A 21,685-nucleotide genomic window follows, 5' to 3' on the forward strand; every position below is an offset into this window, starting at 1 on the left:
GCCACCCCATAAATATTTTTCTAGATCCGCCCCTGATTTCACATAGGTGATGTCTTTAAGAAAATTGACAGACAGGGATTGGCCAGGTGTGTCCTCTGGGGTTGGTCTGTTAGATAGCACAGGCAGTAATATATACCTTTTTGTAAATAGCCCACTGTGTTGTACACAGAGGTGAAAATTAACTTCACAAAATATCAAACTTTACCGGCCACTGACAAATAAATGGTACAATTTACCGGCCACTCAACAGTAACTTATTAAGACATGTTTATGGAAAGTTATTTTGTACTGTATTAAATTCAAGATGTCACTGGTTGCAATTTTTTTTGTAACGTAGACTACGAAATGTACTTTTGCGCGCGTGCCGTGTCCCCGTGCATCCTTCTCACCTTTTTCACCCCTGACCAGTTTGCATGCCTGCATTGGGTCCATTGTAATATTCCACCAAATACTTTATTAAGTGTTTCAAACACTTCCTCCCAGAACGTTTCCAGTTTCGGGCATAACCAAAGTATGTGGGTCTGATTGCCGGTGTGCGGGCCACAGTTTCTCCAGCGTTTATTTGAGCGTGTCGTGCTAAATTTCGCCATAATTTCAGGCGTCCGAAAGAACCTCATGATTACCTTCCGTTTAAATTCCCTCCATACATTCGAATTAGTTACCAAATGTACTTCAGTACATATTTCTTCCCACATATCATGTGATATGTTGGAGTTAATTTCAATTTCCCATCTCTCTTTAATCCGTGCAGTATTATTCAAATTCATGCCCAAGAATATTTGGTGTTTTGATAGCAATCAGGAAAGTTTGAAAAAAGTAGGCAGTAATCGTCATTTAAACTCGTTTTTGTGCAATACTTCGTTTGGAAAACAGTTTTCAAAATGGCGGCACTGACACCTGGCTGACACTTCACGTTTCGAAGTCTCGCACAAGTCTCGTGAAGATCGCGCGGATAAGCGACGCCTGCCGTGGACCAAACGAACTAAATTCAACACGGCTAAAAACCGAATAGGCTGATAAGCGTAATATTTAATTGCAATTAGTTGCCAATACGAGTCACGATATAAGGTTACTAAAACCAAAAACGTAATTGAATAACACGTTAATTAAGAAATAAAGCAAGTTTAAAAATGACTTCAGTTCTCCTTTAAGGTACAAAACACTTAAGTTGTCTACTGGTAGTGTGCATGAGGTAAGGGTTTGGGCTAGAAAACTAACAGTATACCTAGAAGGGGAATTGCAGTAAAACTCTTCAAAACTAGAAAGTGGACTAGATGTATATAACCAGTAACTAACAGTATATTTCCAGTATCCTACAAAGTAAACTAAAAAGTGGACTAGAAGTATAAAATAAGTAAACTAATAGTATATTTCCAGTGTTTTTTTTTCTCCGTGCTCTCACGGAAGGCGGTTGCATTTCTCTGCTCTCCTCTCCTTTTTTTTTTTCCTGCTTGTGCTCTTTGTTTTGTCTCGTCTGCCTATACTTTTTTTTTTGACTCTCTCCGCATTGAATTTCCAAACTACAAAAGCATGAATTTGATAAACTGGTCTCCTAACGAAATTGACACAGTTTCTGGGTTCAGGGGAACCCACCTGTCCTGCCGGAACGTCTGTGGAGGACATTGAAGATATCTACCTATTCGGAACCGTGATTACAGGACTTTTGCTGATTTGGATTAGGCATTGCCCTGGTATATCGAGGAAATCAGACAACGGTGACAGCTGTTCAAAGCCCCACAAAGCTGCCCGATATGATTGAGCGGTGGGCAAAGCTGTCGGCTCTCAGACTAAGGCAGAACTTGAACCACAACATGGTTGTCATCTAGGAGACGCTTTCGGCCTTGCAAGGAATAAGTATTTCGGAGACCAAATGGAATTGAATTGAACAGAATGGACGAAATGGACAGATATGGACGAGTGGTGTGGACGTGTAAAGACTGCGTCTGTTTGGAAGACCAAACAATCTCTATCTTATCGACATTCGGCTCCCTGAACAGCACCGGCCTCGATCAAGGCCGTTGCTGGGACAACATTTCCCCCAGAAGGTCACTGCTGGGAGACACTCTCGCATTCTTCGCATTCCTTCCCTAATTTTCCGCGGTCTCCGTTTTTCACCCCCAGTGTGACAAGCGGGTGCGTGACCAGCGCTGCTTGCATGGCTGCAGGAGCGGACGGCTGCTTGCTTGTGCTGGGTTACCTCTACCTCCCCCCCTCCCCCCCCCCCCCCCCCCCCTCAAGTCCCATGTTTTAAAGTGTACTTGTGTTATTGTGTGCTTGTGCGGAGGTTTTTAAATGCTCCCACACTGTACTCCTGATAGGAGCATAGTGGGGGGGTGTTCTTTTTTTCCTCATCTTTCCTCATGTTACTACTGTGTTTCTTTTTCTTTTATCCCTGTCTTCCTGTCCTGTTCCCCCTCTGTAAGGACAGGTTGATGGTCAATTTCACTGGTAACAGTGACAATAAAGGGTTCATTCATTCATTCAGTATCCTATGAAGTATGCTCTTGTAAACTAAAGAGTGGACTACAAGTATAGAACTAGTAAACTATTAGTATACAAGTTTACTTGTGGTATACTTACAGTACAAAATAAAAAATACTAGTTGTATACTCAGAGTTTACTTCTCTTAGACTTAAAGTATACTTTTTATAAACTAAAAGTGGGCCAGTTTAGTCCCAAGAAGTATTAGATTAGTTTACTTACATGTATACTGTAAGTACATTCAGTGTACTTGGTGCACAAAAGTATACTTAAGGAAATATACTTTAACTTTGCTTAAGTATACTTAATAAAATGAACTTGAAGTGTACTTCTTTTTGATAAGGGAATGCAGCCTTCTAAAGGCAATAGAGCAAGTGCTCTCTCTCTCTCTTTGCATTTTGTTTCATAAGCAATATTGTTTCTGGCGCAATCAGCAGGTTGAAAATTGCGTGGGTCAGCAGGAGCGTGTGAGGTCAGATCGAGCCGTCATCGTAACGGTGTGAAAGCACTTCTGTTGTCGGATGGATGGATGAGAAGCTGAATCTCTGTTCGGTGTATCCAGGCTTGCTGACGCTGGACATTGTAAAAACATCACCTTATCTTTAATTTATCAGCTGTCCAGTTTTGGTACCCATCCATCTCGCTTCAGGTTGCTGTTCTTGGCTGAGAGAAGTGGAGAACAGTGCGGTCATCTGCTGCTGTAACCCGTTCACCGCAAGATTTGGCGTGTTGTGCGATCATCTGACGTGCTTTTCAGCTCACCACGGTTGTAAAGAGTGACTGAATCTGTCAGCTGGAAACTGGCCATTAACAAGGAGCTTCCACGTCTCCGAGTTAAGGCAAAGAGACGAGAAATGCACAGATCTCAGTCAGAGGCAAACCGTCAGAGAAGGCCCAACACATCAGCATGACAAATGTTCGATTTAATTTCTTTCATTCGGTCTCATTTTCTATCAGTGTTTCAGGAATGAAAGGGTTACTGTCCTGAAAATGTCAAGTTATGCAGTGAGATTGTTGTGTTTGTTGTGTCTAGGCTGAGAAGAGTTCAGAGCTGCTCACTCATTGGCTTGGACTTCATTGCCGGGACAGAAGGCCATGGCAGTGTCTGTTTATGTAGGAAGTGACAGATGAATTAATTAGCCAATCAGATTTTGATTAAAAGTAGGAGGGACCAAAAATGTATCGACCTCAGCCTTCTCGAAGGCCAACGCGAGCTTAACCGCGAGTCAATGCAGCAGTGAAGTCACCTTCCAGCCGGTGTAGCGTTCATCAGTAGTGTTAGCGAATGCTAATAAAGCGGTCAAGCCAGTGCTACAGTGCCTTGCAAAAGTATTCATACCCCTTGAACTTTTTCACATTTTTCCACCTTACAACCACGAACTTCAAAGTTTTTTATTGAGATTTTATGTGATAGACCAACACAGAGTAGCACATAATTGTGAAGTGAAACGAAAATGATAAATGGTCTTCAAAATTTTAAACAAATAAAAATCTGAAAAACGTGGTGTGCATTAGTATTCAGCCCCCTGTACTCTGATACCTCTAAATACAATCCAGTGCAATCAATTGCCTTCAGAAGTCGTCTAATTAGTTAATAGAGTCCTACTGTGTGTAATTTACTCTCAGCATAAATACACTTGTTCTGTGAAGGCCTCAGTGGTTTGTTAGAGAACACTGAAGAACAAACAGCATCATGAAGACCAAAGAACTCACCAGACAGGTCAGGGATAAAGGATACCCCTTTTCCACCAAATCAGTTCCAGGGCTGGTGCTGGTTCACAACTCGTTCAACTTGTGAGCCAGCTGAGAACCAGTTTGCTTTTCCATAGCTCGCGGTGCTAAGGGAAGCCACCTCATTACGTCGCTGTATACGTCAGTTACAGACTTGAAAATTGCTGTTCACAGACGCTCTCCATCCAATCTGGCTGAACTTGAGCTATTTTGCAAAGAAGAATGGGCAAAAATTTCAGTGTCTAGATGTGCAAAGCTGGTAGAGACATACCACAAAAGACTTGCAGCTGTAACTGCAGCAAAAGGTGGCTCTACAAAGTATTGACGCAGGGGGGCTGAATACTAATGCACATCACATTTTTCAGATTTTTATTTGTTTAAAATTTTGAAGACCATTTATCATTTTCGTTTCACTTCACAATTATGTGCTACTCTGTGTTGGTCTATCACATAAAATCTCAATAAAAAACTTTTAAGTTCGTGGCTGTAAGGTGGAAAAATGTGAAAAAGTTCAAGGGGTATGAATACTTTTGCAAGGCAGTGTATCTATCAAGAGCTACATGCTAACGACCGAGAAACTAAGATTTCTGTCTCCAGACTCTTCTTCCACGCTGCACGCTCGCTACAGTATTTTTCACTCAGACTTAAGGATTCATTTCCCTGTGGAGTTTACGGAGTTACTTTTAAAATCACCATCGACAGCTACACACAACGGCGCGACCTGGCAGCCTGACGCTAATCCCTTACAGAATCCTTTACCGTCTTGATTTTTTTTGGTGTCTGGCTCAGTTTTGTCTGAGCTCGGGTCGCAGCTTCAGGAGTAAAGGCCTCTGCATGCTCTTGCGACAAGGCTTTCGCAGACAGCTTTTCGCAGACAGTTGTAATTTATCGTTGAGCGGGGAGTAATAGGCGTGCGCGATGTTATTCACCGCCACAACGCAAGGGGGCGCGAAATCGCTAGGAGTAGTTGGTGGGTGTGGTTAGTGGAGTGTTTATCCTCCGGTTACTTATAATGACTAGAACTGGAGTCGTATAGATGTACGTACTTCCTCACTTCCTCGATCAACCGCTCTTCGTGCTGCTCCATCTTCGCTCGTGTTTTTAAAAATGGCAGTCGTGAAAACAAACCAAACCGGGAAAGTAGGGAAGCGGAAGTGCGTGTACAGCGGATGTAGAGTGGACCAATCAGAGCCCTCTTGTCTGCGACGCTGTCTGCGAGGGTTCTGCGGTGGTCACAATTTTTGGGAGGTGCGCGCAGAGTGTCTGCGAAGGTGGGGGGGCTACGCAGACACTGTCTGCGACACCATCTGTGAGGACTGGGTTGTCAGCATAAATTGGCCTTAACGGCTCGCTACTGATATCGGTGACGCACACAGCCGGTACTGCAGACAGTAGAATATGAAACACGGGCTATATTTCCATGGGCTATAGAGCTACGTCATGATGTCTCCCATTTCCCAGCAGCGCTAGCTCCAAGCAGAAACAGTAATAATAATGGTGGGCTACTGGATTAGGCAGATTAGACCCGACACTACCGGTACCTCTGGGTTGGGGGTGTGTTTGGTTTTTGGTTTAATGGTGGTCACAAAGTTTTAGTTGGTGTACTGTTGAGCCCCCAGCCCCTAACGAAAGCGGTTCTTGGTTCTAAACCAGCAGAACATTGGTGCTGCTCTCAAACCAGTTTCCCTGGCTGAGCACCAGTTCTGTGGCTTTCAAAACACAAAGAACTGGTTTGAGATTACGCACCGACTCCAAACCAGCCCTCAAGCTGCCTTTGTGGAAAAGAGGTATGTGAGGTATTTCTTGTTATGGACGAAGAATGAGCCAGCGCTTCCTTCTTCTATCCGAGTCTGAATGGCTTCCTGTGACGGTCTCTTTCAGACATGACATCACTGTGTTTGACTGAAACTCATTGTTCGACACACACACACTCCCGCACTGATGTCCCATCATACATCCGGCCGACTATAAACGCCAGACTCTGGCGGGGCAGAGGCCGCCGCCCACCAGCTGACAGTCCTGCATCTGATGTCACTTCCTTTCTTTAGCCTTCCTCCTCCATCCTTCCTTGTTATTTCGAGACGTGATGAAGATGCACTTCACTGGCAGGCAGATGTTGATTCGGTGGCGCAAAATAATTACTCCATGAGGCAGGATGGATTTAATCAGCAGCGCTGAAATGAATAGAATCGCCCGCAGATGGGACGAGGTCCGAGACCGAACGCAGGGTGGATCCTGATCATTGTATTGTTCTGTTATTCAGTGTAGAAGGTTTGAGGATCTCAACGAATAAACATGATGCAGTTTAGAGCTGTTAGTTATAGACCCCTTCGCATGTTTTTAAACAAACCGACCGTTGCCAGGATGCGCGCGCAGCCTGGACTCGGAAACAATGGCGCTGCCCATAGACCGGCATTATGAGCGGTCAGATTATGCCAAACAATTGTCGTTACAAGATCGAGAATGCTACATAAATAAGTTAACTCTAACAAGTGGACATCGCCTACTGGATCCGCATTTAATTAAAGAGTGGACGGACGATGTTAGTAAGTTCCCTGGTATACAATGGCCAGATATATACTCGTACCTTATTGACAAGACTTCAGTGTACACCCACGAAAAACTTCGTGCCTACAAGTCTTTAGACGCATATGATTATGTGCGGGCATGTACAGAACGTTTTACACTGAAATTGTTTTAATCAAATTATGCCAGTGATGTGATGGCAATGTGGCTTTAGCTACAACAGCAAATACCAACACTAAACAGCAATTTGCAGGAGGTGATGGCATGAAAGGAATGATAGTGTAAAGAGCGCAGCTAAGAGAAATCAGAGCTGCGTAAAAAGCGAGAGGCAGAGAGCAGAAATGAAACTGAACGGGGCGGGAGCTAGGTTAGAGCAGTCAACGTAAGTTGGCATTTAGAGTGAGGGCACACAATTTTACCTTTCCATCCTTGCTTTAAAATTGTGATTTTCGGCATACACAAATAATGATGGCACAAAATCTGGACTGCTTGAGTCAAGCGAGACCTCTCCGACAAACACAATTGCATGCAAAGCTAAGTTAACATGCTAACAATATTCATTACATTGTGTAACTATGACCAGCTAATCAGACAAACGCTACCAAAGTATTTTGCTACATCAATAAACGAAGACTAGAAAGAATAAAAAAGAAAGATTTAATAAATAGCCTGATCTTACCTGTGATGAAGTGGGCGCTGCATTTTTGATGGTGCTTTCATCCCAGTCTACACGTTTGATGGCTTGTAGCCATAGACGTCGGCGATTTTTTTGGAATGGGTGAGATCCTGCTGGAATTCTGAACATTTTAACCCCATCACTGCTACGATTCTGACACCCGACAACACAACAACTAGGCATTTCTGAGTCTTTTTTGGGTCCAGGCTGCGCGCAATTTCCGCTTACGTATGAATGACGTTTACTGCGAAGGGGTCTATAAGTGAGGAGTAAAACACTCGGGCGGCAGGCTTTTAGGCAGGATTTTTTTTTAGGGAGTCTAACTTTTTTGCAGGTGTCACTGTATGTGGCGAGGTGTAGCGGCGCGTTGAGCGCCGCTGGCACGAGTGTTTTAGGGGGTTCCGGGGGTACTCCCCCGGAAAATTTTGAAATTTCTAATGCTCTCAAATGCTATTTCCTTCATTTTGACAGCAAATTTTGAGCAATACAGCCAAGTGTTTTTGCCTTTGTTACAACATTCTTGTATCAATAGTAAGGCTGGACTGGGGGGAGGCATGTGTGCATGGAAAAATTCAAGCCAGATTCATTTTAGGTAAAACAACTTTCTTTAATGTCTTAATGTAAACAAAATGGTTTCACTGCAACAGTCCACTGGCAACAATATGTTTACAACCGCCTGGGGGCCTTGAGGTACAACTTTCTGGCGGCAGTGAAGTCGAATTCCGGCATGGGAATTCGGGCATAGCTGAGCCTGATGAGCCGATCCAGCTGCTCAATGCAGAGGAGAGTGCGTGCTTTTGTCTTGATTCTGTTCTGACAGGAAAACACGCGCTCCGCCTCCGCATTGCTGACCAGCACAATCAGGCAGCAGCACATCAGCTTGAACACCTCTGAAAAATACATGAAGAGCAAACTCATTACCACAATGGCACTGCTGAGCAGTACATTCAGGAATCGGCACAGCTCGAAACTTTAACACTGCTGGGAAAAGAAATAAATGGGAAAATTGAATTGAATTGAAGATTTAGTATAACAAAGAAAAAAACACACAGGAAATATGGCTAAGTCTTCAAACATTATAATGGTATTCGTTTTTTCAATAGAAACCCATTAATTACAAAGCTAGAAGGTAAAAACCAAGGTACTAAAAATTTACATTTAGGTATGAAAAACCTTCAAATTGTTCTCACCTTTGAAATGCATGCAACACACAATAACTTTTCAGGTAGAATGACCCCAGTACTAATTCTAAACATTTCTATCTTGGTGGAATTGAGCAGCGCCCTATGGTGGCTGAGATATGACGAATGTGACAACCATAACTTGTGACAACCAACCCCGGTCATCCCTATTTATTCATGCAAGAAACCTGGCTGTCTAGTTATGGGATTGTGATAGTTTTTTGACATTCCAAGCCTATCAACAGTTACAGAAGAAAAAAAAAAACTTACATGAGTTCTCTTCTGAAAGAAGTTGGAAATCGTTGTTTGCCTTCCTCTTTTCTTCATTTTCTTCCTGTCATGCCCAAAAAACTCAGAAAAATCTATCTTCTATCTTCCTTACCAAATATCCCACGTGTTCGTCCTTTTCACGTGCGTTCTTTGGAATCCCAGCATCCTTTAGAACGTGTCGTATTTGATTATTGTTTAGCCTACTAGAAATACTACCCGCCGGCTCGACTACCACACTCTCCACTACGTAGCCTGTAATGTTGGGAAAATCTGCATGAAAATGTGTTATTTACTGTTAAAAGGATTTATTCGGGATAAATAACATGTCAGGTAAGGCCGGTTTTCTATAGACTACATTCCACATTTAGCTGCGGCAATATAGTCTACGGCTATATTGTCTGGATATTTATGCCAGTGTCTCCTAGGCATACATCTTTTCCCCCTCTGCTCTGGGAACGCATATTACAAGTGCTTTGTACACCAAATTTATTTAATAACCCATTTATTTATAACGAGGGCTCTCACAACTTTGAAATTAGTGCAGCCATAGAAACGCGTGTTTCTGTAGCTCTGCGGCGGGTGCCTATATTTTGTACTCTGGGCTCGTGCTGTTGCTATGGTAACCCTGGGCGTCTTCGGGAAAGACAGCTGTCAAAGCGAGACTTCTGAAATTTCCAAAATGGCGGTGTCAACAAAGCTTGTAGATCCTCGGAAAGCTCAGACTCGGCGATTTTTTAACATATTCAGCTAAGTTACCGGACATAACACGGGCGGAAATATTAGGGCGTCTTTAGGGCGTCGTACTAAAAAGTAGGGCGTCCAATTTCTTGTTTTTTTCAGTACAGGGCGTCGAAAAGACGCCCAGACGCCCCTCTATCTAAAAGCCTGTCGGGCGGTGTGCTGTTATAGGAAAATAATCAGCCAGACGTAAAGCGGAGTCACTCTTGCTGATTAACTGAACTTAATGACGTGTTTTATTCCTGTTACACCACAGCAGTTTGCTGATGATTCTAATCTTTTAGTTATTAAATGACAGCACACCATACTGTACCTTTTTATCTGTTTAGAGTTACGTTTAAGTTAGTCCCTGACGTTATAGCAGCTATAAACCGTTCCGTTAGGCTGCGGTCACACTACAGCTCGCGATGGTAATCGATGAAAATGAGGCGTTTTGATGGCGACGTTTCCCCAAGCTTTGGGAAGTATTCCCAACCCCATCTGCGAGTGTTTGCCGATGAAAACATCGCCACCAAATTTCAGTGCATGCGTCGAAATCTTTCGCAACGTTTCTGGCCACTCACGAGGCAGAGACACACCAAAAAGCAACTTGCGAAGTTCAGAGAACATTCGCCGTGCATCACATGATTGATGGCAGTGCTACCAATTTTTCATCGCTAAGTATTCGCAAACCCATCGCGAGCTGGAGTGTGACCAGGGCCTTACCAGCCTGTTTATTTCTCCTGTCCAAAAGACTTTGCTGTATCCGGATGTTTCGGTTTCACTTCAGACTCGGCACCGACTCAGACCCTGAAATGCTAAAGAAATATCTCCTTCCAGAAAACTTCATCGTATTAACGTTTTGGGGGGAATTTCTGCTCCAGATTCTTTCTAATTTCATCAAACCAAGGAGGGTGAAGGCCAGTCCAAACCCATCTTTTTGAACGGCTGCTCATGCTCAGCGTAACGCACTCTGCCCTCTTCCACATGCACGAGTTCACAGACTCCTCTGATTGGTTACTGTCACCAGTGACGGGGGTGAGAGAGTATCCCATCCTGCCACCCAGACAGCATGGGCAGGTTTGCTCTCTGGGATGCTGAGCCACAGATGGGGAGGGGGTTAAATCTCTCCAAGTGGAGCTTCAACTCTGAAAGTCCCAGTGAATGAGCGGTTACTGTAGAAACGGAAATGTATTAGAACAGGGCTTTTCAAAGTGTGGGGCGCGCCTCCCCTGGGGGGGCGCCAGAGTTCTTCGGGGGGGGGGGGGGGCGCAACATGAGGAAAAATAAACCAGAATATGTTACTATTGCGAACATTTAGCGAACTTCAGCTAGCCTTCGCCAGAGACAAAATGGATCGATTTTTAGTACCTATTTTTAGCACAGATGTTTAAAATGTGTAAAAAAAGATGTTTTAAAAAGCACAGATGTTTAAAATGTGTAAAAAAGGTTTTAAAAAGCACAGATGTTTAAAATGTGTAAAAAAGATGTTTTAAAAAGCACAGATGTTTAAAATGTGTAAAAAAGATGTTTTAAAAAGCACAGATGTTTAAAATGTGTAAAAAAGGTTTTAAAAAGCACAGATGTTTAAAATGTGTAAAAAATGTTTTAAAAAGCACAGATGTTTAAAATGTGTAAAAAAGAGGTTTTAAAAAGCACAGATGTTTAAAATGTGTAAAAAAAGATGTTTTAAAAAGCACAGATGTTTAAAATGTGTAAAAAAGGTTTTAAAAAGCACAGATGTTTAAAATGTGTAAAAAAAAAAGATGTTTTAAAAAGCACAGATGTTTAAAAAAAGAGGTTTTAAAAAAGCACAGATGTTTAAAATGTGTAAAAAAGATGTTTTAAAAAGCACAGATGTTTAAAATGTGTAAAAAAAGATGTTTTAAAAAGCACAGATGTTTAAAATGTGTAAAAAAGGTTTTAAAAAGCACAGATGTTTAAAATGTGTAAAAAATGTTTGAAAAAGCACAGATGTTTAAAATGTGTAAAAAAGAGGTTTTAAAAAGCACAGATGTTTAAAATGTGTAAAAAAAGATGTTTTAAAAAGCACAGATGTTTAAAATGTGTAAAAAAGGTTTTAAAAAGCACAGATGTTTAAAATGTGTAAAAAAGGTTTTAAAAAGCACAGATGTTTAAAATGTGTAAAAAAAAAAGATGTTTTAAAAAGCACAGATGTTTAAAAAAGAGGTTTTAAAAAAGCACATGTTTAAAATGTGTAAAAAAAAGGTTTTAAAAAGCACAGATGTTTAAAATGTGTAAAAAAAAAAAAAAAAGATTGTAAAAAGCACAGATGTTTAAAATGTGTAAAAAAGGTTTTAAAAAGCACAGATGTTTAAAATGTGTAAAAAATGTTTTAAAAAGCACAGATGTTTAAAATGTGTAAAAAAGAGGTTTTAAAAAGCACAGATGTTTAAAATGTGTAAAAAAAGATGTTTTAAAAAGCACAGATGTTTAAAATGTGTAAAAAAGGTTTTAAAAAGCACAGATGTTTAAAATGTGTAAAAAAGGTTTTAAAAAGCACAGATGTTTAAAATGTGTAAAAAAAGAGATGTTTTAAAAAGCACAGATGTTTAAAAAAAGAGGTTTTAAAAAAGCACAGATTTTTAAAATGTGTAAAAAAGATGTTTTAAAAAGCACAGATGTTTAAAATGTGTAAAAAAAGATGTTTTAAAAAGCACAGATGTTTAAAATGTGTAAAAAAAGATGTTTTAAAAAGCACAGATGTTTAAAAGTGTAAAAAAGGTTTTAAAAAGCACAGATGTTTAAAATGTGTAAAAAATGTTTTAAAAAGCACAGATGTTTAAAATGTGTAAAAAAGAGGTTTTAAAAAGCACAGATGTTTAAAATGTGTAAAAAAAGATGTTTTAAAAAGCACAGATGTTTAAAATGTGTAAAAAAGGTTTTAAAAAGCACAGATGTTTAAAATGTGTAAAAAAAAAAAAGATGTTTTAAAAAGCACAGATGTTTAAAAAAAGAGGTTTTAAAAAAGCACAGATTTTTAAAATGTGTAAAAAAATGTTTTAAAAAGCACAGATGTTTAAAATGTGTAAAAAAGATGTTTTAAAAAGCACAGATGTTTAAAATGTGTAAAAAAAGATGTTTTAAAAAGCACAGATGTTTAAAATGTGTAAAAAAGGTTTTAAAAAGCACAGATGTTTAAAATGTGTAAAAAATGTTTTAAAAAGCACAGATGTTTAAAATGTGTAAAAAAGAGGTTTTAAAAAGCACAGATGTTTAAAATGTGTAAAAAAAGATGTTTTAAAAAGCACAGATGTTTAAAATGTGTAAAAAAGGTTTTAAAAAGCACAGATGTTTAAAATGTGTAAAAAAGGTTTTAAAAAGCACAGATGTTTAAAATGTGTAAAAAAAAAGATGTTTTAAAAAGCACAGATGTTTAAAAAAGAGGTTTTAAAAAAGCACATGTTTAAAATGTGTAAAAAAAAGGTTTTAAAAAGCACAGATGTTTAAAATGTGTAAAAAAAAAAAAAAGATTGTAAAAAGCACAGATGTTTAAAATGTGTAAAAAAGGTTTTAAAAAGCACAGATGTTTAAAATGTGTAAAAAATGTTTTAAAAAGCACAGATGTTTAAAATGTGTAAAAAAGAGGTTTTAAAAAGCACAGATGTTTAAAATGTGTAAAAAAAGATGTTTTAAAAAGCACAGATGTTTAAAATGTGTAAAAAAGGTTTTAAAAAGCACAGATGTTTAAAATGTGTAAAAAAAAAGATGTTTTAAAAAGCACAGATGTTTAAAAAAAGAGGTTTTAAAAAAGCACAGATGTTTAAAATGTGTAAAAAAGATGTTTTAAAAAGCACAGATGTTTAAAATGTGTAAAAAAAGATGTTTTAAAAAGCACAGATGTTTAAAATGTGTAAAAAAGGTTTTAAAAAGCACAGATGTTTAAAATGTGTAAAAAATGTTTGAAAAAGCACAGATGTTTAAAATGTGTAAAAAAGAGGTTTTAAAAAGCACAGATGTTTAAAATGTGTAAAAAAAGATGTTTTAAAAAGCACAGATGTTTAAAATGTGTAAAAAAGGTTTTAAAAAGCACAGATGTTTAAAATGTGTAAAAAAGGTTTTAAAAAGCACAGATGTTTAAAATGTGTAAAAAAAAAAGATGTTTTAAAAAGCACAGATGTTTAAAAAAGAGGTTTTAAAAAAGCACATGTTTAAAATGTGTAAAAAAAAGGTTTTAAAAAGCACAGATGTTTAAAATGTGTAAAAAAAAAAAAAGATTGTAAAAAGCACAGATGTTTAAAATGTGTAAAAAAGGTTTTAAAAAGCACAGATGTTTAAAATGTGTAAAAAATGTTTTAAAAAGCACAGATGTTTAAAATGTGTAAAAAAGAGGTTTTAAAAAGCACAGATGTTTAAAATGTGTAAAAAAAGATGTTTTAAAAAGCACAGATGTTTAAAATGTGTAAAAAAGGTTTTAAAAAGCACAGATGTTTAAAATGTGTAAAAAAGGTTTTAAAAAGCACAGATGTTTAAAATGTGTAAAAAAAGAGATGTTTTAAAAAGCACAGATGTTTAAAAAAAGAGGTTTTAAAAAAGCACAGATTTTTAAAATGTGTAAAAAAGATGTTTTAAAAAGCACAGATGTTTAAAATGTGTAAAAAAAGATGTTTTAAAAAGCACAGATGTTTAAAATGTGTAAAAAAAGATGTTTTAAAAAGCACAGATGTTTAAAAGTGTAAAAAAGGTTTTAAAAAGCACAGATGTTTAAAATGTGTAAAAAATGTTTTAAAAAGCACAGATGTTTAAAATGTGTAAAAAAGAGGTTTTAAAAAGCACAGATGTTTAAAATGTGTAAAAAAAGATGTTTTAAAAAGCACAGATGTTTAAAATGTGTAAAAAAGGTTTTAAAAAGCACAGATGTTTAAAATGTGTAAAAAAAAAAAAGATGTTTTAAAAAGCACAGATGTTTAAAAAAAGAGGTTTTAAAAAAGCACAGATTTTTAAAATGTGTAAAAAAATGTTTTAAAAAGCACAGATGTTTAAAATGTGTAAAAAAGATGTTTTAAAAAGCACAGATGTTTAAAATGTGTAAAAAAAGATGTTTTAAAAAGCACAGATGTTTAAAATGTGTAAAAAAGGTTTTAAAAAGCACAGATGTTTAAAATGTGTAAAAAATGTTTTAAAAAGCACAGATGTTTAAAATGTGTAAAAAAGAGGTTTTAAAAAGCACAGATGTTTAAAATGTGTAAAAAAAGATGTTTTAAAAAGCACAGATGTTTAAAATGTGTAAAAAAGGTTTTAAAAAGCACAGATGTTTAAAATGTGTAAAAAAGGTTTTAAAAAGCACAGATGTTTAAAATGTGTAAAAAAAAGATGTTTTAAAAAGCACAGATGTTTAAAAAAGAGGTTTTAAAAAAGCACATGTTTAAAATGTGTAAAAAAAAGGTTTTAAAAAGCACAGATGTTTAAAATGTGTAAAAAAAAAAAAAAGATTGTAAAAAGCACAGATGTTTAAAATGTGTAAAAAAGGTTTTAAAAAGCACAGATGTTTAAAATGTGTAAAAAATGTTTTAAAAAGCACAGATGTTTAAAATGTGTAAAAAAGAGGTTTTAAAAAGCACAGATGTTTAAAATGTGTAAAAAAAGATGTTTTAAAAAGCACAGATGTTTAAAATGTGTAAAAAAGGTTTTAAAAAGCACAGATGTTTAAAATGTGTAAAAAAAAAGATGTTTTAAAAAGCACAGATGTTTAAAAAAGAGGTTTTAAAAAAGCACATGTTTAAAATGTGTAAAAAAAAGGTTTTAAAAAGCACAGATGTTTAAAATGTGTAAAAAAAAAAAAAAGATTGTAAAAAGCACAGATGTTTAAAATGTGTAAAAAAGGTTTTAAAAAGCACAGATGTTTAAAATGTGTAAAAAATGTTTTAAAAAGCACAGATGTTTAAAATGTGTAAAAAAGAGGTTTTAAAAAGCACAGATGTTTAAAATGTGTAAAAAAAGATGTTTTAAAAAGCACAGATGTTTAAAATGTGTAAAAAAGGTTTTAAAAAGCACAGATGTTTAAAATGTGTAAAAAAGGTTTTAAAAAGCACAGATGTTTAAAATGTGTAAAAAAAAAGATGTTTTAAAAAGCACAGATGTTTAAAAAAAGAGGTTTTAAAAAAGCACAGATTTTTAAAATGTGTAAAAAAATGTTTTAAAAAGCACAGATGTTTAAAATGTGTAAAAAAGATGTTTTAAAAAGCACAGATGTTTAAAATGTGTAAAAAAAGATGTTTTAAAAAGCACAGATGTTTAAAATGTGTAAAAAAGGTTTTAAAAAGCACAGATGTTTAAAATGTGTAAAAAATGTTTTAAAAAGCACAGATGTTTAAAATGTGTAAAAAAGAGGTTTTAAAAAGCACAGATGTTTAAAATGTGTAAAAAAAGATGTTTTAAAAAGCACAGATGTTTAAAATGTGTAAAAAAGGTTTTAAAAAGCACAGATGTTTAAAATGTGTAAAAAAGGTTTTAAAAAGCACAGATGTTTAAAATGTGTAAAAAAAAAGATGTTTTAAAAAGCACAGATGTTTAAAAAAGAGGTTTTAAAAAAGCACGTTTAAAATGTGTAAAAAAAAAGGTTTTAAAAAGCACAGATGTTTAAAATGTGTAAAAAAAAAGATTGTAAAAAGCACAGATGTTTAAAATGTGTAAAAAAGAGGTTTTAAAAAAGCAGATGTTTAAAATGTTTAAAAAAAGATGTTTTAAAAAGCACAGATGTTTAAAATGTGTAAAAAAGAGGTTTTAATAAAGCTCATATGTTTTAAATGTGTAAAAAAAGATGTTTTCAAAAAGCACAGATGTTTAAAATGTGTAAAAGAAAAAAATAATGTGTACAACAACCATTTTTTTTAAATACAACAAAAATTGTGGTAGGGGGGCACTGTTGTTTATTTGCTCTCTGAGGGGGGGGCGGACTCTCCCACACTTTGAAAACCCCTGGATTAGAACAAGCGCATCACTATAAACTATAGAGCTGCCGATCAGAGCTGACCATTCACAGCCTATGTCTGTTTCACTAGTGTGTGTGTGTGTGTGTGTGTGTGTTCCATCCTCACAGAAGGACGAGGTGTATCTGAACCTGGTGCTGGACTACGTCCCCGAGACTGTGTACAGAGTCGCCAGACACTACAGCCGAGCCAAACAGACCCTCCCCATGGTTTACGTCAAGGTGTGTACGAGTGCCTCTGCTCTACTCTGGGGTGGTGGGGGGTGGTAAAAAAAAGAAGTATTTCCAGTGTAAATGTGCGTCAGTGCCTCTGCTGTATGGTAGGAATCTTTGTGTCGGTGTGTGTTATGTTATGAATTACAGTCCTGTCCTCCTGTGAAATCCAGACTCTTACCTGAGGTCTGAGTGATTTATGGCAGTATAATATAGATTTCATGATAAATTATGTCTCGATACACTTTTCTGAGATATTGTTTTCCCTTTTTATGAAAGGATTTTTTTTTTTGGTCCTTCAAAAAAAAAATCTTAAATTTATTACTTTTTCCTTTTCAGCATTGTGGTGTTTTTTTTTCCTATTTTCTTCTTTAAATAAGTAAAATGTTTGGGCTATAATTATCTATTGCACCAGGGCTTTCCACAAGCGCCGGCTGCCGGCCATACAGCCGACTACACAATTAAGTCCAGCCGGCTACTTTAATGACTATTATTTTTGTAGCCCACAGGCTCTAAATATTAATTTTCGATTTTAATAAAATGAAATGTTTATCTAACGGACTGACAATAATGTCAAACTGAACCGTACTCATTTAAGTTGTGATTTGCGCTGTTTGTACCGATAATAACCACAAATTCCCCGCCGACTTCGTTGATCGGGGAGAGTAACTCATCCGCAGCCCCAACATGCGGTGTGTGCGCGCGCACTCGGCGGAGGCAGTAGTGTGTCGGAGGGAACAGAAGCAGAGATGACGCTTATTTTGTCTCCGGTAAACCAGCTTTCTCTCGTTCAGTTACGTGCTGGCATCAAAAGACACCGTTGGTTGTAAATGAAGCCAAACTGAGTGGTTGGAGTGTATTTTCATACACAAATGGAGAAATGTTGGCTGAGTGTGTAATTGTGTCGCCCCACTGCAGACCGTTGTCGTTGTTAATTCATAGCATGCTCAGCTGCGTGAATGTGTCATGCACCGAAAATAAGAGATTTACAAGCCAGGAACGCCTCATGATGCAATATGTGAGCTTGTACAGCCTATTACTGATTATTTTTGGTGCGCAAATCACAGTTTTCATTGGTGCATTAGCGTCTGGCGTACACTAATGAATAAAAAAGATGCAATATGTTATAATAATAATAGAGCAAATGTCTGAGAAATTAATATAGCTTGTCTATTATGCAGGCATACTTAGGCTAATAATAATAATATGAGCGGTTTTTGAATAATGCTCATCTGCAATACATTTAACCCTGGGAGCTGCGTGCACAGGAGTTTATTTTGTGTTTACCCCCCCCCCCCCCCCCCCCCCCCCCGGCTACTTATTTGTCATGGCTGGCTAGTATGAGCCTTAGTGGAAAGCCCTGTTGTACACACACACACATTACCCAGGTAAGATCCGTAACTGTGCTGATATATAATTTATTTATTCTATCCACATTCACTGGATATGAGCAATCGTGCGCTCTGATTGGCTCCTCTACTACTAGGATATCAGCTCATATACCATGAGTAGAGGAAAACAAAATGACCGAGCGTGTTACTGAACCAACCGAGGACAAAATAAAAACTCTACTTGAAAACAAAACCCTAAAAAATCCCCCAAAAAAAGGAATAAAAATTATTTGATGGTAAGAATGTAATTTAAAAAAAATTGAAGAATTATCACATTTTTCACAAATCGCTCCTGTCATTTCGCCGGTTTGTTTAAATTCTTAGCAGAAATTATTTTGTCGGATGGTTTGTATAGAGTTTTTATTTATTGAATTTGCAAAAAAATTAAAATGCTCAGTTTCTCAAAATCCAGTGAATGTGGAGAGAATAAAGCAGTTATTCCACTCAATCTCGTCGTACATGGATTATAGAGAACTCGGTGCTACGCGCCTCGTCGGCCATCAGCTCATGTACGACCCGATTTCGTGGAATAACTGTTAAATATCTTTATTTGTATAGTGTTTTGCATAAGTATACACACCCCATATTTTTTAAATTCATCTTTTGTAGCTTCGAATGGGTCATTATAGCGCTTTCATGTTCTTGGTTTTGAACCACTCGAGTGTAGAATTGTTCATATGTTCAGGGTCATGAATTGAACATCTGGAACGTCTCTTACAGACTGGAACCCTGACCAGTTTTCATCTCCTTGCTGTTGAAAATCCATCCATAATCTGTGTATTATATATACAGCTGACCTGTCAGGGTAAATAAAAGCTGTTAAATTACCGAAACAAAATACCAGGGCTTTGAACCGGTTCAAGGAACGAAAACAAAAACCGGGAACTTTTTCTATTTCACATGGAACAGAAACGAAACCAGAAACTTTATTATTTTTTATGTTCCAGAACAGAAACGCTTATTAAAAATAATGGTAACCGGTTAATACTGGTTTTTATTTCGTTCCTCAAAGTTTCCGTAGCCTACAAATAAAAAAGTCATTCTTCTCCTGCGCAAGTTTCTATGACCCGTTGGGGTTCACTTCCTGTGTGACGTTCGCTGACTGAATGGAGAGAGCGGGAGGGTGGACTACTATCACGTCTCCACATCTTAAATAAGAGGTAAATATTGCAGTCTATCGTTATTCAAAAACGTCAATTTCAAACACGATATCAATATATTTGTCCACGTTACTGAGAGGCTCGCGAACATTAAATGACGTTAACCTCTGTTAGCCTATCAATGCATACAGGGCTTTCCACTAAGGCTCATACTAGCCAGCCATGACAAACAAGTAGCCAGCCGGGGGTGTTAAACACAAAATAAACTCCGCCGAGTGTGCGCGCACACCGCATGCAGGGAATTTGTGGTTATTATCGGTACAAACAGCGCAAATCACAACTTAAATGAGTGCGGTTCAGTTTGACATTATTGTCAGTCCGTTAGATAAACATTTAATTTTATTAAAATCGAAAATTAATATTTAGAGCCTGTGGGCTACAAAAATAATAGTCATTAAAGTAGCCGGCTGGACTTAATTGTGTGCCAGCTGTATGGCGGCAGCCGGCGCTTGTGGAAAGCCCTCTATAGGGCCTGACTAGCCTTTGGTAACACACTAAACAAATTATCTTTCATTTTTGGCACTTTTTCTGTTTGTGTAGATGGGAAGACATACTGAGAATCCAAATCACCAACATTTGAAATAATAATTGTTTTGAATTATTTCTTGTCTTATTTAATGAAGGTTGTAATAGAATTAGCCTACATTTGGCTTAAGCTGGATGAGACAGAGACATAATTTTATAGCCATTTGTTAAACAGCTGACAGGGAACGTAATTAACCGTTCCGGGAACGAAATTTTTTTGTTCTAACCGGTTCGGGAACGTCTATTTAATGGTGGAACCCAAAACCGGAAACGTTAAAATTCCGTTTCTGTTCGGAACGAACCAATAGGAAAAAAATTCTGGTTCAAAGTCCTGCAAAATACCAACCAGTTAGTGTGGGTTTTTTTGTTTTGTTTTTAAAGTGTAAAACTTGTTTTATTGTTGATTTTGGAGTGTTGAACCTGTGTGTGTGTGTGTGTGTGTGTGTGTGTGTGTGTGTGTTGCAGTTGTACATGTATCAGCTCTTCAGAAGCCTGGCCTACATCCATTCGTTTGGAATCTGCCATCGAGACATCAAACCCCAGAACCTGCTGCTGGACCCTGAGACTGCTGTGCTCAAACTGTGTGACTTCGGCAGGTCAGTGCTGGGACGCGACCCTTCACCCCTCTGCGTGTCGGGTATCAGAGACCTGTACAGTGCTGTGAAATGTCCATCCGGTAGCCCCGGTGAGGATAAAGCTCACTTGCGGTCCTCCGTTAAACCCCAGCGCAGTGTAAAGTGGTGTGGAGGAACGGCCGAGCTCCTGCCTGTGGGGACGTTTTGCTCGGTCGTCCCTGAGCAGCCTGTGCGGTTTAGTTAATGACTCACCGTATTTAAAGAGTGCTGGAGATTGATCCTGAAAAAATTAATTAGCTGATCACAAGTACGCGCCACATCCGAAAACCTTCAGCCAGCCGTGAAGTGTGTGGAGCTGGAGTTAATTATTAATAAACAATCTTTCTGTCTGCACTTTCCCCACATGGTGCCGTCATCAGAGCGAGACGAGTGGTGTTCAGAACACCGATGAGAAAACGGGAAGGATTTATGAACTGCTTGACTGCTGAACTCTCCTATATGCAGCATGTCTCTCGCTGTCTCTCTCTGCCTTTCTGTCTCTCTGTGCCTTTCTGTCTCTCTGTGTCTCTCTCTGTGCCTTTCTGTCTCTCTGTGTGTCTCTCTGTGCCTTTCTGTCTCTCTGTGCATCTCTCTGTGCCTTTCTGTCTCTCTGTGCGTCTCTGTGCCTTTCTGTCTCTCTGTGCGTCTCTGTGCCTTTCTGTCTCTCTGTGCGTCTCTCTGTGCCTTTCTGTCTCTCTGTGCGTCTCTGTGCCTTTCTGTCTCTCTGTGCGTCTCTCTGTGCGTCTCTCTGTGCCTTTCTGTCTCTCTGTGCATCTCTCTGTGCCTTTCTGTCTCTCTGTGCGTCTCTGTGCCTTTCTGTCTCTCTGTGCATCTCTGTGCCTTTCTGTCTCTGTGCGTCTCTCTGTGCCTTTCTGTCTCTGTGCGTCTCTGTGCCTTTCTGTCTCTCTGTGCGTCTCTGTGCCTTTCTGTCTCTGTGCGTCTCTCTGTGCCTTTCTGTCTCTGTGCGTCTCTCTGTGCCTTTCTGTCTCTGTGCGTCTCTCTGTGCCTTTGTCTCTCTGTGCGTCTCTCTGTGCCTTTCTGTCTCTCTGTACGTCTCTCTGTGCCTTTCTGTCTCTGTGCGTCTCTCTGTGCCTTTCTGTCTCTGTGCGTCTCTCTGTGCCTTTCTGTCTCTGTGCGTCTCTCTGTGCCTTTCTGTCTCTGTGCGTCTCTCTGTGCCTTTCTGTCTCTGTGCGTCTCTCTGTGCCTTTCTGTCTCTGTGCGTCTCTCTGTGCCTTTCTGTCTCTCTGTGCG

At 38.3% G+C, this 21,685-nt stretch overlaps 1 protein-coding gene across 2 annotated transcripts in view; it reads left to right on the plus strand.

Moving 5' to 3' along the window:
• gsk3ba (glycogen synthase kinase 3 beta, genome duplicate a) overlaps window positions 1-21,685 on the plus strand; it is a 190,243-nt gene that overhangs the window by 125,162 nt on the left and 43,396 nt on the right. For both annotated transcript variants that reach the window (XM_060928891.1, XM_060928893.1), the window contains exons 4-5: window positions 16,643-16,753; window positions 20,286-20,416. In XM_060928891.1, the coding sequence (XP_060784874.1) occupies window positions 16,643-16,753; window positions 20,286-20,416 (242 nt within the window). The remainder of the gene's footprint in view (window positions 1-16,642; window positions 16,754-20,285; window positions 20,417-21,685) is intronic.

Source organism: Neoarius graeffei, chromosome 9, assembly GCF_027579695.1.
Source record: "Neoarius graeffei isolate fNeoGra1 chromosome 9, fNeoGra1.pri, whole genome shotgun sequence".
Taxonomy (NCBI): Eukaryota; Metazoa; Chordata; class Actinopteri; order Siluriformes; family Ariidae; genus Neoarius; species Neoarius graeffei.